Source organism: Tupaia chinensis, unplaced genomic scaffold (genome assembly GCF_000334495.1).
Source record: "Tupaia chinensis unplaced genomic scaffold, TupChi_1.0 Scaffold000291_1, whole genome shotgun sequence".
NCBI lineage: Eukaryota > Metazoa > Chordata > Mammalia > Scandentia > Tupaiidae > Tupaia > Tupaia belangeri.
Window position 1 is genome coordinate 1,190,998 of NW_006159776.1, and position 16,064 is coordinate 1,207,061.

The window sequence follows — 16,064 nt, forward strand, 5'->3', positions numbered from 1 at the left end:
GGGGACGCGAACCGCGGTCGACTACATGGGAGTCCAGCACATAGCCATTACGCTAACTGCTGGTCCCCCAATAATACATTTTTAAAAACTTGCATTTGAGAACTAGATAGAGGGGGAACCAGCAGTTAGCGTAATGGCTATGTCGCTGGACTCCCACGTAGTCGACCGCGGTTCGCGTCCCGGACCCGGTGGCTTAAACTCACGCCGGGCGCGTGTGCGTGCGTGCCCAAGATCCCGAGAGGAGAATGGAGGAGAAGGGATTGTGGCGTGGCCATCCCCCCTGGGGGGGTGATTTCTCACTTTCTATCTCTCTGTCTCTGTCTGGCGAGCGCACGCACCCTATAGTGAAAAATCTCCCCCCCCCAAAAAAAAAGAGAACTAGTTAGAGGGTCTTTCATTAGCATAATTTATTAATTTATAGAGTAAGTCATATTATTTTATTGCTTCTATCTAGTTTTCATGCATTCATTCAGTAAAATTTAAGTAATCTAGGAAGAATTACTATGCTGGATTTTGGGTGTGCAGTAGTGAGCCTCCCTTATTTCACATTTGAAGGTAATTTGGAAGGCCTCTATTGCTTACTACTGTACCACCAACACCACTAGGAAGGTAATTTGGAAGAAGAGCAAAAGAAAGTAAATTTAGACCTTTTACCAAAGAGATTAGAATGTATAAGAGTAAGCAGAAATGTATAAGGTGACTATCTGATTTTAAAATAGTGTTAAGTACTATATAGCTGTATGCAATGTAGAGGGTTTCTGAAGGGAACTGAATAAGTTCCTTAAGAGCTGGTTTAAGGAGCCTTAAGGGAAGAATGGCTTGATAAGGAAAGAAAGAGAAAGGAATAAAGAATTCATTCATTTACAAGAAAAAAAATGGAGAAAAAGGAAACACACATGCCCTGCATGGCTCTCAAGCCCTCAGATCTGGGACTCGAACTGCACTTGGCTATGTGGGAGTCCAGTGACTTAACCACTGTGCAACCTGCTGGCCCCAAATTGTGGAGTGTTTTTAAGCCACTGGTTCCAGTTCTTATTCTGCACAGTCAGCCATCTGCTATTCAGCTGCCTTAACCACGTCAATGGTTGGCCTGTATTATCTTTTCTTAATTCCATATGATTGAGATTTTCAGAATTCAATGTATGTCTCTACTCATTGCGAATCTTTAGTTTAAAATAGGTCTTTAGACTTCTAGAATTGTAATAGTTTTTTGTATGTGAGAACTTATTTTCTGGGCCAGCCTGTGGCATGGTGATTAAGGCAGCTGGATCCCATATGGCCAACTGCATTGTTCTAGTCCTGGACTCAATGGCTTGAAAAATGTGTTGGGTACATGTGCATGCGTACTCAAAATGCTAAAAGAAAAGGAATAGAAGGGATTTTAGCATGATCATCTCCCCTGGAAGGTGGTTTCTCACTTTCCCTATCTGTTGCTCTCTGATAAGTGCACACACCCTCTAGCAAATTTTTTACTAATTAAAAAAAAAAAAAACCTTAGGGCCGGCAAGTAGAGTGGTGGTTAAAGGTGCTGGATTCCCACATGGCTGACTGTGGTTCAAGTCCCAGACCAGGAGGCTTGCTCTCTTGCTTTCCGTTTGTCTCTCTCTCTCTCTGTCTGATCAAGTTAAAATAATAATAATAATAATAATAAATGGAATTAAACAAAATAAATAATTTAAAAATAATAATAAATAAATTTAAAAAAAACTTGTTTCTTGATAACAGTAAACAGAGCTGGATATATGTGGACACAGATAATATCTATAGTGGTCATCTTAGAACAGACTGCATTTATTGGTGTTGTAAACTATTAAATTTCTGGTTTTTAGTTAACTAAATTTCAAGCAATATATAATTAGATCATAAATTTATCTAAACTCCTATTATTATAGCATCTCAGATAAACTTTATCTACTCGGGGTTTTGTCAGTCTTAATTATAATAATGAACATAATAATTTTTTTGCAACTGATATCTGCTTCATAGAAGTCTTCCAAAAAACTATTTGTTTTTTTTTGTAATATGATAAACTTATTCTGGCTTTTGATAACATATTCTATCAAATTCATTATTAGTAATTGAACATTGATAGGTAATTTAAAACAGGAGAAACATTTTGAATACTCACTGGAAGGAATGATAGCAAGGATGTTAGTACTGTTTTTTCTTGTATCATCACTTGAACTCTATGGGTTTTTTTCAGCAATTCCATTTTTTTTCTTTTTTAGCTTACACTTTATCATCCATCATAATTCTTAATTTTTATCTCTTAGTACCACAAAAATTCTGGCATTTTTTTTTTCAATTTGCTATAGCATCTGCATGAGAGAGAGAGAAAAAAGGAGGGAGAGAACTAGCAAGCTAGAGAGGGAAAGTGAGAAATCACCTCACAGAGGGGATGGCCATGCCATAATCCCTTCTCCATCCTCCTCTAGGGATTTTGGGCATGAATACACACGTGTACAACATGACTTTCAAGCTGCTGGGTCAGGGACTTGAACTGCTCAGTCAGCCATGTGGGATCCAGCCACCTGAGCCTCTGTACCACCTCCTGGCCCCTGGCTGTGTGTGTGTGTGTGTGTGTGTGTGTGTGTGTGTGTGTGTATGTGTGTGTGTGTGTGTATGTATTTTGTTGTTGTTATTGTTGAGATTTTTGCTATAGGGCATGTGTGCTCCCAGGAGAGAAAAAAAAAAAAAAAAAACAAGAAATCACCCCTACCACCCACCCCCCGGCAGATGGTCATGCCGCAGTCAAAAAAAAAAAAAAAACAAGAAATCACCCCGACCTCTTCTCCATTTGCTTCTCGGGATTTTGGGTACACATGCACGTGTGCCAGGTGTGAGTTTTAAAGTTTTAAGCCACCAGATCCATTATGCCATCTGCTGGTCATCTTCTGCCCCCACAGTAGTTTTATAGAAATGGTAATTTGGAGATAATAAAGGGAAAATAAGTGGTTACAAAATAAGACTATGACTTATTGAAACATAACTTTTTATTCTTGAGCTTGGTCTTGTGTTGGGATTTTAAAAAAAAAGGCCATGGTGGTATCAATGTAATGAAAATGCAACCATAAAGCTTTCTTGGGTTAGTTTAAAAAGCAAATATAAAAAAGAATTACATGTAGTCTACTGATGCTGTTTCCTTCTTTAGTCAGAGGTTGTAGAGATTTTCTGTCCTTCCTTTATGTTCACAAAAGTTATTCATAATTTCTCTGAAAACTAGTAAATTAGTACTCTTTAATTGGAATCCCTTTGTATCCTCATCCTTTTTTTTTTTCGCTTTCACCGTTGACTTCCAAACAAATCCATAGAATTTTCACAGAATACATTATTTTATCTCAAGCTTTGATCTCATATTGGACTCATACTTTTCAAAATTCCTTGAGATATGTTCTTTATTCTTCTTGGTATCTTGGACTTCAACACTACATTGATTTTGTCTGCCCCGTTGTTTGTATATAGGCCATTCATACCAACCATTTTGTTCTCAGTGATTTTGCTTACACCTTTCATAAAGCTCATCTGCAATATCTCACCTGGGACATTTCAAATGATAGTTCGTTAATTCTTGTTTGGAACGCCCAAGTTTACTCATGGGAAGTAGTATTTTTATGAAGTTGTGGTTAGGTTCTTAAAATACATGAAAACCTGGGGCCAGCAGGTGGTGTGGTGGTTAAGGCACTGGACTCCCACATGGCTGACTGTCGTTCTAGTCCCAGACCTGGTTACTTGCTTTTTCTTTCTCTCTGTCTCTCCCTGGTGAATGCATGTGTCCTATAGCAAATTTTAAAATAACAACAACAATAATAAGATTAAATAATTTTTTTTCGGAGAGGTTTTTGCTATAGGGCACGTGTGCTCGCCAGACAGACAGAGAGACAGAAAGTGAGAAATCACACCCCAGGGGGGTTGACCACGCCACAATCCCTTCTTCTCCATTCTCCTCTCAGGATCTTGGGCACGCACGCACACGTACGTGCCCGGCATGAGTTTAAGCCACCGGGTCCGGGACGCGAACCGCATTCGACTACGTGGGAGTCCAGCCATGGGAGTCCAGCGACTTAGCCATTACGCTAACTGCTGGTCCCAAAACTTACTCTTTTTTTTTTTTTGAGAATTATTTTAAAAAAATACATGAAAAACAGTTTTAACCCAAAATATGGCTGAATTATTCTACTTACCCAAAATAAAACAGTAGAACCCATCAGAAACCAGTAAAATGCATCACAGTTTATTTTTAGTGCTGATCTTAAGAGAAAAATAAGTAATTATTAAATAAAATAGACAATAAATATTCTGAAAAAGAGTCTCAGATACATTTAAGAACTTAGAAATTTTCTTTGTTTGAAGGTATCTCTAACAGTCTTTTTCGTCTGACTGGACTCAATTTCAGACCTACAAATAGAGAGAGAGAGAGAGAGAGAGAGGATTGAGCAAGAAAGAATATATTAAGTATAATTAATATGTTAGCAATATATAGACTGTTCTGTAAATAATGATTGTATCTTTATCTGTATGCCATGAGGTAATGAGGTATTTTGGATAAATTATGGAAAAAAGTTAAGTGCATGGCATTAATATAATTGACTACAAATATATATATGACTGTTTTTATATATATGACTGTTATGACTATACTGCGTCAGTAGCTTTCTGAAGTTTTTATCAATTACTACTATTAAAATCATTTTAAATTCATTATAACCATATGTATTTAAGGTTTTAATGGCAATGGGAAACTTCACTTTAATGATGTTTGGTGTTTATTTTTTTCCTCAGAGTCAGCTTAGTCAATGTAATAATGCCCTGGAGAACTCTGAAGAACTACTAGAATTTGCAACAAGGTCATTAGATATAAAGGAACCTGAAGAATTTTCAAAGGTACCAAAAAAAAAAAAAAAAAAAAAAAAAAGAAACAAAAAAACACTACTATACTTAGAAAAAAAAAAAGTAATGTTAATAAAAAAAAGTGTTAACCCCTTTAATTTTGGATTCATTTGGTCTTTTCTTATACTAAAAAAAGGCTTAGGATTTTTTGATAAGTAAAATGTTAGCTATTCATTTATTCCAGAGCAGATATGTAGAAGTATGCATCTTGGGGGTCATGAACTAATTATTTCAGTTGAAATTTGTTTTAGTATTAAATTGAGATGAGTCATTCTTTTTTTTCCAGTTGCATCACTGTTTATGATTTGTTCCAAAGGCACTTGTGTACTTGAACTGAGTCCTGCATTTGTTATAAACATTTCATGACTAAGGAAAGACAATTGCTATTGCTATTAACATATTTTGAAACTAGTTTTGTATTCCTTTCTATGAGCTGATTGGGAAAACATTATCACTTGATGCATTTGAGCACTGTAACCTTGAGAAATGTATTACTAGATACAAGTGTCTCACTGCTGAGCTTAAGTAATTGAATGTTTTATTAAATGTGATAATATAGGTTTATTTAAAGGATACGTTTGGTATAAAAGTATAAAGAATAGAGAACTTGCTAATGTTTTAACTTAAATAGTGGGATTGTAAATTGTATATTTTAACTCTTTAAATGGGATGTTTTTTTCTTTTTAAAAAAATAATTACTTATTTAATTTTATTTATTCATCTATTTATTTTAATTTGACCAGAGAGAGAAACAGAGAGAGAAAGTGAGAAAGCAAGCTACCAGGTCTGGGATTCGAACTATGGTTGGCCGTGTGGGAGTATCCAGCACCTTAACGACCACACCACCTGCTGGTCCCTTAAGTGGGTTGTTTTAAAAATGATTTTCAGTTTATCAAAACTCGGGGATGTAGAATATATTAAAATGGTATGAAAATGGTAAAAAATAAAACTACATAATTAGCAAAATATTACTATGTAGTTATCAAGATGAGTTTGATGTTATTTATATTATCTTTGTGGACTATGTTGTGAGCTCCATTGGAGTTAGTAAAGTGGTTTTGTAAGCCATTTGTGTCCAGTTACTGTTTTCATTTTATGATTTTTCTGTGAACTTAAAGATAGAAAAAAACTTCCTTGAGAAGATAACATTCTCCAGCTTACATCTTTGTATTTTAAAATTAAACCTTATTAATTCTTTTCCATTGTGCTACGATGGAAGGAATTCCTTCTTCTAGCAAAATAAAGCAAAAGTTATTTTTCTGTAAACCAGCAGATGAATTAATTCTTTTTTAAAAAAAGAATTATTTATTTATTTAATTCCATTTGTTATTACTACTTTTTAATTTGACCAGAAAGAGAGAGAGCAAGGGAAAGCGAGAAAGCAAGCTCCCATGTCTCGAACCGTAGTTGACCATCTGAGAATTCAGTGCTTTTAACCACCATGCTACCTGCAAGCCCCTGAGTTAATTCTTAAGATTGGATATGGGTTGTAAATAAGTTTACTTTTGCATTTGATAGGAGTTGTTACACAGAGGAATTATGAGAGGAAATGTATTATATTTTGAAGTACTTTAAAAATATGTCCCTTGTCTGGAACGCACTCATGCTCCAATAACTAGAATGTAGCCAAGAAACATACAGAAAGCCAAAGATATCTGAGTCATGAAAGTTAAGTGTCCTGGGGCCAGCAGGTGGCATGGTGGTTAAGGGCGCTAGATTCCCACATGACTGACCATAGTTCAAGTCCTGGACCTGGCAGCTTGCCTTCTCATTCTCTTTCTCTCTTTCATCAAATTTAAATAAAGTTAGATAAAATCTTTAAAAAAAAAAAAAGAGAGAGAGAGATAGAAAGTGTCATGGAGTTTGTAGACAAGAGTTGATATCTTTTGTTCATGATCGTTTCTTCAGAATTTGTTGACTATTCATTTGTATGTGGTCCTACTTAACTTTCAGGTTTTTTCCCTTGTGTTCCCTCATTATTACCACATTCCCTTTCTAGTGGAATAGGACAGCTATTAATGAAGGCACAGTCAGCAGCAAGAATAAATGAATTGCAAAAGTAAGAAAGAACACAGAAAAACTATAAAATATGGATATATGGACTCAAAAGTAATAAATCCAGTTACATTTAAATAGGGGATGATGCCTGGAAAAACAGATAAAAGCTCATTTTTTTGAAGTGTCTCTTTCTATTGGCATTTTCAGAGTTCTCCCCATCCTCTATAAATGCCATCCTTTTCTCTTTTGCTTTCCTTTCTCTTTCCAACATTGTTTTTGTTAAAATTTGTTAGCTATTTATAAATTAGAAAGCTGATGATAAAGTCAGTCACATTGTGACTTACATGTATTTTCCTAATATGCCACTTTGCTACTGCTTCTGTCTTACTATTTCAGTCTTGTCTTCCAGCACTTCGTAGTGCTACACAGTGAGTTAAGCTGTTTGGACATGTGGTGAAATTAATTATATGCCAGTGTTTCCTAGCCAGAAATCTGAGTTTATTTTTCAAGAAAAATGTTTAGCTGAGAGCTATTTGCAGTATCTTCTTTGTATGTCCAAATAGTATCCAAGTAATGACTTGATTTCAAATCAGAAACCAATTTTACTTTTTTTTTTGGAAAGGCCTTCGCTATAGGGCGCGTGCGCTCACCAGAAAGACAGAGGGAGACAGAGAGATAGAAACCGAGATCAGAGAGAGATAAAGTGAGAAAGCAAGTCACCAGGTCTGGGACTTGAACTGTGGTCAGTCATGTGGGAATCCAGTGCCCTTAACCACTGTGGCACCTGCTGGCCCCTCCAATTTAAGATATTTGAAAATTGAATCATGACGGTCAGTTCAAGAGACCTGAATGGTGTTTATATTTTTAGGTTATGTAAAGGTTATGAGCATTCTTCTAACCAAGTTCAGAACCAATTAGGAAATGTGATAAAACAGTAAAACTGATAAGAACCACATATGGGTAAAATAACATTGAAGAATATGACTTGTATCAGTGAGCAAGCTTTCTAATACTAAATCCCAGAATGGGTAGACAGACTTAACCCATTCATGTATATCGTATATAAACATAATGGGACAGTAGTTTCTATTTGTTTTTCTGTCATTGTACAGAACCAAGTAATAATAGCATCCTCTTTTTAAACTTTTACTTGCATTTCCAAAAAAAAAAAAAAAGAAAGACAGATTTTGTATATAGTAGGTTTCAGTTAGCAGCTCCTATGAAATCAACTGAGGGAAAGACCCTATCACTAGAAGTATTTCTCTGGTCTCTTCTTGTTTGAATTTCTGCCATTACAACTTCATTCTTTGAAGTAAGGGAGTGTAGAAGTACAACTTATTTTTATATAGTAGGCATATATTAATAGGCAAGCTCTGAATGCAAGTCCTTGCTCAATGAAGGCATATAGAGAAAATAGTAGACACTGTTATAATGTAGTGAAAGGTATGCCTGAAGAAAAACTAGAGAGCAAATTCAAAATGTACAAGAAAACCATCAGAATATATAGAAATGTGTGTTGCATGAAGGAGGCTGATTGTTCTAGTTAAAGAATGTCAGGCTGCATGAAAGTAGAGATTGTGTTTTGATAATCTTAAGGTAAGACAAAATAGAGTTATCGGGAATTAGTTTAAAGTGTTAAATTTTCCTCCTTTTAAGGTGATTTATATGGGGTCTGGATTTTCTACTATAGTTCTAACATATTAAGTGAGCTTATGTGAATCATATAGATGTCCTCCAATGTGTATATTGGTGAATATGCACTAATCTATTACAGGGTTTATATCCTAACTTTTCTTGCATGTCACTGCCATTGAAACTTGCATGAAAAGCACTAACTGCCTTCTTTCTCTTCTCCCTGATTTGCTCCAAGGCTGCCAGACAGATCAAGGATAGGTATGGTATAAAACCTACATTTTTACTTAAGTATTGATATTGAAGTCAGAAATGAAATTCAGAAACAACTTTTATCTTAGAATTCTGTTGGTTAAAATAAAAATACTCAGTGGCTCAATACGAAATAAAGAAAATGTCCTCTGCATATCTATTTCAAATAACCAATATATAAGTGTGATTTTTCAAAAAACATATTGTGGACAATTTGCTTTCAAAAGAATTTCATTTCTGCCATAATGATATAGTTAGTTTTAGTTTAGAAAAAGTCTTAATTAGTTATACTAATGGAGAGGGAACTATTTTGAATAATTAATATATATATGTGTTTCTGGAATGAGTTTTTTTGTCATTCTTAAATATAGATGGGTCTTATTTTCTGAGAAATCTCAGTCTTAAAGACTGTTTAAAATAATCCTCAAGGGCTAAAGTTCTCCTATTTCACTGCCCTCCTGTTTAACACCTTTGTATTCTCATTCCATCCTGTTCCTGGTGCCATCTCTATTTCTAATGCCACTGCTATCTAGTTTATATTTTATAGAAACAGAAAGTTAAAGAAAACAGTTAAAAGTGTCGACTTTCTCAGTGATAGATTCAGGATTAAGAAAGGGAATTTAGTTCTTGCTGTAGTGAATATGTAGTGGAGTTCTAAAGGAGCTGCTAGCAGTATGTGGATTGTGTTAACACAGAAGGAATGGGCTTGGTCTGCCCATCTAGTCACCAAGCATTGACTGTAGTAACATTGTCTCTTAAGGTTTTTTCATCTGAGGCTTATGAGATTCTCTGAAAGGTACAACTTTTCAGAGTACTACTCAAGTAGGGCTCAAGATTAAATGATCCCATGTCAGATAATTCACAAAAATATTCATTTTGGATTGTGTGAAAATTAGAATGTCCATTGTTAATCTTGGTTGAAAAAATCCATTTCTCTTGTAGTCTTTTGTTTGACTAGAGCAAGATTCCCATGGTGGTCATAGTTTTCTTAGGACGGATACTAATTTTTAAATTTTTTGCACATTTATGTCCGAAATTGATTAAAGATGTGGATCATTCTCAGAAATCCTGGCTGTAGGAAAGATTATAAGAATTTGAAGGTGAAACATAATAGAGGAATAGATGCTCACATCGTTTTTGGGATAGATGGATTTGGGTTGTGTATTTGCTTTGAGTAATCCACCTTGCACTCTGGCTTCCTGTTTAGCTACCTGTTCCACTCTATCTCTTTCTGGTTACTGGATTAGAAATCACTTGCTAATCAGCTAAAGACTATGCAAAGACCTTGTGAGATAATCTTGCAAAATCTTCTCTCCTTCCTCTCAAGAGCCTGTAATATGGCTCTGTGTTTCACAGAATCCTACCCTCACTCCTGATCTCTTTCTCTTTGTCCAGATTGTCAGAAATTGTTTTAAAGGTTTTTGTCATAGGGCAGGTATACTCACCAGAGAGAGAAAATGAGAAGGAAAGTGAGAACTCCCCCCCCCCCCCCCAAAAGGGTGGCCGTGCCATAATCCCTTTTTCTCCATTTTCGTAGGATTTGGGGCATGCACACACATGCACTCAGTCCAGGACTTGAACCTCTTAAACTGCTGGCCCTGGCCAGAAATTAATTTTATGAACAACTTTCGTAGATACATTGTTCACTGAAGCTTGACTTCTTTGTCCTTCTCTCTTCAGTGAGCATCTTGGCTTGATTTTATCAGTATCCAGGTGAAAATGAGAGTCAAAGTTCCTTATTTTTACTAGGGCAAACTTCATTTTGTTTTGTTTTTAGCCTACTTTTATATATATATATATTTACAATATTTTTACTTTCTGCCTGAGGAACATTTCTGGGTCTCCGCTCAATTTCTTAAACTTGATTTTTAATTTCATCATGTCCTTATTCTAGTTTTTAGGTGCTCCCTCATGAAATGAGCTTCTAGAATTCCATCATTTCTGTTATATAATATGAAAGTAATTTAAACATATAGTCATAATAAAATAATTATTTTCATCAGGCAAAGAAAAGAATATTGTATAAGGTCAGAGATGTGTTCTGAGAGGGTGTATATAACATATGATCTGTGAAAATTCAACATTTATCATTTGCTGTGATAGAAGCTATGCAGAGGAGCAACAGGAGATGAGAAGATTTAAAAAATAGTATATCTTGGGACCAGCAGTAGGAGTAATGGCTATGTCGCTGGACTCCCATGTAGTCAACTGCGGTTTGAGGCCTGGACCTGGTGGCTTAAACTCACACCAGGCGTGTGTGTATGCATGCCCAAGAACCCGAGAAGAGAAAGGAGGAGAAGGGATTGCGGCATGGCCATCCCCGCCGGGGGGTGATTTCTCGCTTTCTGTCTCTCTCTGTCTTTCTGCTGAGCACACTTGCTGTATACAAAAACCTCTTCAAAAAAAAAAAAAGTATATCTCTAGAACTTTGAAAATCACTGGTGGATACTTTGGGGTACTCAGTAATGTTGGAAGATGATTAGTTAAGGTATATTGTGGGAGGTTTTAGTTCTTGATAGAGGTCATGAAAAGGAGACTCAAATTAGTTAGGTAGTTTAAGGAAATTAAAAGTTTCCGTATGTTTTGTAGTTATTTTTGCTTTGCAAAATAAATCTAGGACGAAGGGATTCTTGAATTCAGCTTTTACTGTTAGAAAACCAAGAAAGTCAAAGAGAATTAAGCCATATCTAACCACATGGATCCTGTAGTATAGACTTTTATTTATGAATTTTAAATTTTTAGCTATGGCATTGAGTCACAGTTGTCTAAATATGTTCGTTTAAAATAAAAGTTTAGGGGGCCAGTAGGTCGTGTGGTGGTTAAGGTGCTGAACTCTCTCATGGCCCACTGTGGTTTTACTCCCAGACCCTGCAGCTCAGAAATCATGCTGAGCGCATGTATGCGTCCAAATTCCTGAGAGGAGACTGGAGGAATAGGGATTTTAGTGTGACCATCCTCCCTGGGGGAGATGACTTCTCACTTTGCTTCTCTGTATCTATCTCTGTCTCTTCCAGTGAGTGTGTGCAAAGTATAGCAAAAACCTAAACAAAATAAATAAAAAATAAACTTAAGCTTAGTCTTTTTAAAGATTTTATATAACATTTTAAGTTTAGGTCTAGAGAATATGAGTTATTCTTATTTTCTTTTTTAAAAATTATTTATATAATTTTATTTATTCATTCATCTATTTTAATTTGACCAGAGAGAGATAGAAAGAAAGAAAAAAGCAAAAGAGAAAGTGAGAAAGCAAGCTATAAGGTTCGAGACTCGAACTGGGGTTGGCCATGTGGGAATGTCCAATGCCTTAACCACCATGCCATCTGCTGGTCCCAATTTATTCTTATTTTCTAAACTTTTTTATTTTTATTTTTGGAGAGGTTTTTGCTATAGGGCACGTGCGCTCACCAGAAAGATAGAGACAGAGAGACAGAAAGCGAGAAATCACCCCTCAGGGGGGATGGCCACACTGCAATCCCTTCTCCTCCATTCTCCTCTTGGGATCTTGGGCACGCACGCACACATGCCCGGCATGAGTTTAAGCCACCAGGTCTGGAACTTGAACTGCAGTCAACTCCATGGGAGTCTAGCGACATAGCCATTACGTTAACTGCTGGTCCCCTAAGCTTTGAATAAGAAAGCTTTCTGATGTATTTTGGGAGGACATTCATTTTCTTTGAGGCCATGATTTTTTAATCAAGTTTTACACATTTTTATGAGTTTCGTACTTAAAATTCTCTAAAATACTTCCATGTTGTTTTTCCTCAACATTTCTCTGTAAATATTTAAATAGTGTGGTTTAGAATAAACCAGACAGATTGAGGCCCATTCACTGATAGAGTGAACATTTAAGTGCCTAATCTAAATATAATCTTTCAGAAATCTTTAAATAAAGCTACTGTTAAGAAAAACATATGTAATATTTGGCTTTTATTTCTAATTTCTTATTGGTATAACTCGAAATTTTGTGATTTGAGTATCAATAGCTTAATATAATACGTGTGAAATAGTGTTACACTTGGCACATAGGAAGTATTCAGTGCATTCCCTTGCCCATATATTGTGTTGGGTTGTCAGAAAAGTCACAATCCCTTCTCCTCCATTCTCCTTTCAGGATATTGGGCACACATGCACACATGTTCAGCATGAGTTTAAGCTGCCAGGTCCTGGACTCGAACTGTAGTCAACTACATGGGAGTCCAGCAACATAGCCATTATGCCAACTGCTGGTCCCGATGTTATGTTTTTGCATCATGCATCATGACTTTTCCAGTGGCCCAGTACTTCAACATAGGCACTTTTTGATAAATAGACTGTCGTTTACTCATTGTTACTAAAAGATGAAGTAATTATTTTCCTAGTTTTAAAATGAAGTAAGAGAACTGAATACAGTGACAGTTTGACTTTTTTCATCTCAAAAGAAGTGAATACAAGTTTGGGATTTTTTTATCCTATTATCTTTAGGGTGGATTTAACAGATCATATTGACCAGGCCTAGTATTTCTTTTGTTCCTCCATTACTTCCTCTCCCAAATTGTGAACTAGGAAGACAATATTCAGTACTTGCGTACTATTTTATACTGTATCATTCTTTAACCAAAGATAGTAAAGGGCTTAATTTATGATACTCATAGAAATTTACTGTAATATGAAAAGTAGAAATTTGAGATAAAATTACAAATTGATAGCAAGAGTTTCCTCTTTTTTAAAGAATTATTTTATTTAACTTTATTTATTTATTTATTTTAATTTGACCATAGAGGGACAGAATGAGTGAGAGGTTGGGGGGGGGGGGAGGGGGAGTGAGAAAGCAAGCTGCCAGGTCAGGAACTCGAACCTTGATTGGCCATGTGGGAATCTAGTGCCCTTAACCACCATGCCTACCTGCTGGCCCCAAGAGTTTCTTTTAATTTCTAGTTTAAATTCATAACAATTTCCTCATATGTTTGGTTAAAGTGAGGTCTGATATGGCTTTTTTCTTTTTTTCTCCCTTATTTCACATTCATCTAATAAATTTTTATTGAACTCCTGTTAAATCAGTGGCATATAATTTCACAGGGCTGTTTATTCATAGTGTCCTTCTATGTCTCATGTTGATAGATCAGAGTGACACCTAGTTGAATGGTATTCACTGATTGTGATTTTATTTCTCTGTCATCCATGGCCTATTTAGCAACTACCAAGCTATACAATATTTTGTCAATCTAACTTAGTTGAGAGTACAAGAGATAGCTATGAATACAAAGGAGAATGTTTGAATCAGGGTGTATTTGGCATATGAAAAGGAGTGAGGCTGGCATCAGGAAGTCAGTGAGATTGAGTGTACAGAGGCTCAGATAAGTGTTGGGCTTGATAAAGATACTGTTACTGGATATTTGCTTTTTGTGATATTTGAATATATATGAAATTTTATAAAAATTAACTAGAGGAAACTCATTAAAAGTATCTTAAAAAAGTATCTTAAATAAATTTCTTTAAAAGGTATTTTGCAGTTTTTATTTAGTTAATTTCCAAAGAATAAGAGCAAATTTATATTTGATTTTTTACCCTTAAGTCTCTGAAATCATTAGAATGAAATAATTTCTGTCATTTCATTTTATACATAAAAAACATAATTTGATACTTCACATTCTTTTATTTTAAAAATATGTTTGTTTACTGTAGAGTCACAATGGCTTCAGCCTTTCGCCTTTGTTTGAAACCAAAAGTCAGTGACAACATGACTCATCTGATGGTGGATTTCTCCCAGGAAAGACAGATACTACAAACTTTGAAGTTTTTGCCCGGTAAATACATGTATTGCATATAAAATTTTGTATAAATGTTTTCTCTAAGATTTTTCTGTAATGAACATTGCTATATAAATACTGAAGAAGTATAGTGATTCCCCTCCCCTTCATTCCACTAAGGAATAATTAAATTTGCTAATATTTATTTTCAGTGAATTATTTTACTAGTACTAAAGATTCTTTTTTTTGAGTGAGAGAGATATTTTTGCTGTAGGGTGCATTCACTTGCCTGGAGAGACAGAGAGACAGAAAGTAAGAAATCACTCCCCCCTCCCCCCAGGCTAGATGGCCGTACTGCAGTCCCTTCTCCTCCATTCTCCTCTTGGGATTTTGGGCACTTACGCATATGTGCCCGGCCCGAGTTTAAGCTGCTGGGTTCAGGACTCAAATTGCAGTTGACTGTGTAGGAGTCCAGCGATGTAACCATTATGCCATCTGCTGGTCCCTTAAAAATTACATTTTAAGAATCCCATTAAGGAGGGACCAGCAGTTAGCGTAATGGCTATGTCACTGGACCCTCATGTAGTCGACTGTGGTTCACGTCCCGGACCCGGTGGCTTAAAACTCACGCTGGGCGTGTGTGTGTGCATGCCCAAGATCCTGAGAGGAGAATGGAGGAGAAAGGATTGCGGCGTGACCATCCCTCCTGGGAGGTGATTTCTTGCTTTCTGTCTCTGTCTGTCTGGCGAGCGCAAGCGCCCTATAGCAAAAAAAAAAAGAAAACCTCTCCAAAAAAAAAAAAAGAATCCCATTAAGGAATATCTTTTATTACTAGCTTGCCAGAGAGAAATACAGTATATAGCATGGTGGTTAACAGTGGGTGTTAAGGTTCAGACTACTTAGATTTGAATCCTGCTGATTACTTGCTGTGTAATCCTCAGTAAATTACTTAACTTGCCTCATTTCCTTAATCTTTAAATGTGTTGTTATTCTATTTTTTTTTCAATTTTTATTTTTAATTGCCTGAGGGTCCATGTGCTCACCAGAGAGGGACAGACAGGGAAAAAGGGATTGTGGCTTGTGGCATGGCCATTCCCCCCTGGGGGGGGTGGTGATTTCTTGCTTTCTGTCTCTCTGTCTCTCTGTCTCTGTCTGTCTTTCTGGCGAGCGCATGTGCCCTAACGCAAAAAACTCTCCAAAAAAAAAGAAATGAAGGAGAGGTAAAGACTTTCTTAGACAAACAAAAGCTGAGGGAGTTTACCATTAGAGCTGCTTTACAACAAATGATAAGGAAGTTCTTCACGTTGAAATAAAAGAACACTGACCAGTAACATGATCATAAGAAATTATAAAACTCATAAGTAAAGGGAAATACATAGAAACAATACTGTATCTTTACAATGGTAGTGAATAAATCACTTAAAAAAAAGTATATGTGCTTGCCACAGAAAGATGGAGAGACGGAGAGTGGCAAAGCATCCCCTTCCCCATGTGGAACGGTCAAACCACAGCTTGCAGATGTGCCTAGCATGTTTTCCAAGCCGCCAGGTGTGGGTCTCAAACTACATG

The 16,064-nt window shown here is 36.1% G+C and overlaps 1 protein-coding gene across 1 annotated transcript in view; it reads left to right on the forward strand.

Moving 5' to 3' along the window:
* Positions 1 to 16,064, forward strand: part of FSD1L (fibronectin type III and SPRY domain containing 1 like) — a 96,971-nt gene that overhangs the window by 35,859 nt on the left and 45,048 nt on the right. Inside the window, exons 5-7 of the mRNA XM_027772682.1 lie at positions 4,780 to 4,881; positions 8,756 to 8,778; positions 14,431 to 14,552. Of these exons, the coding sequence (XP_027628483.1) occupies positions 4,780 to 4,881; positions 8,756 to 8,778; positions 14,431 to 14,552 (247 nt within the window). The remainder of the gene's footprint in view (positions 1 to 4,779; positions 4,882 to 8,755; positions 8,779 to 14,430; positions 14,553 to 16,064) is intronic.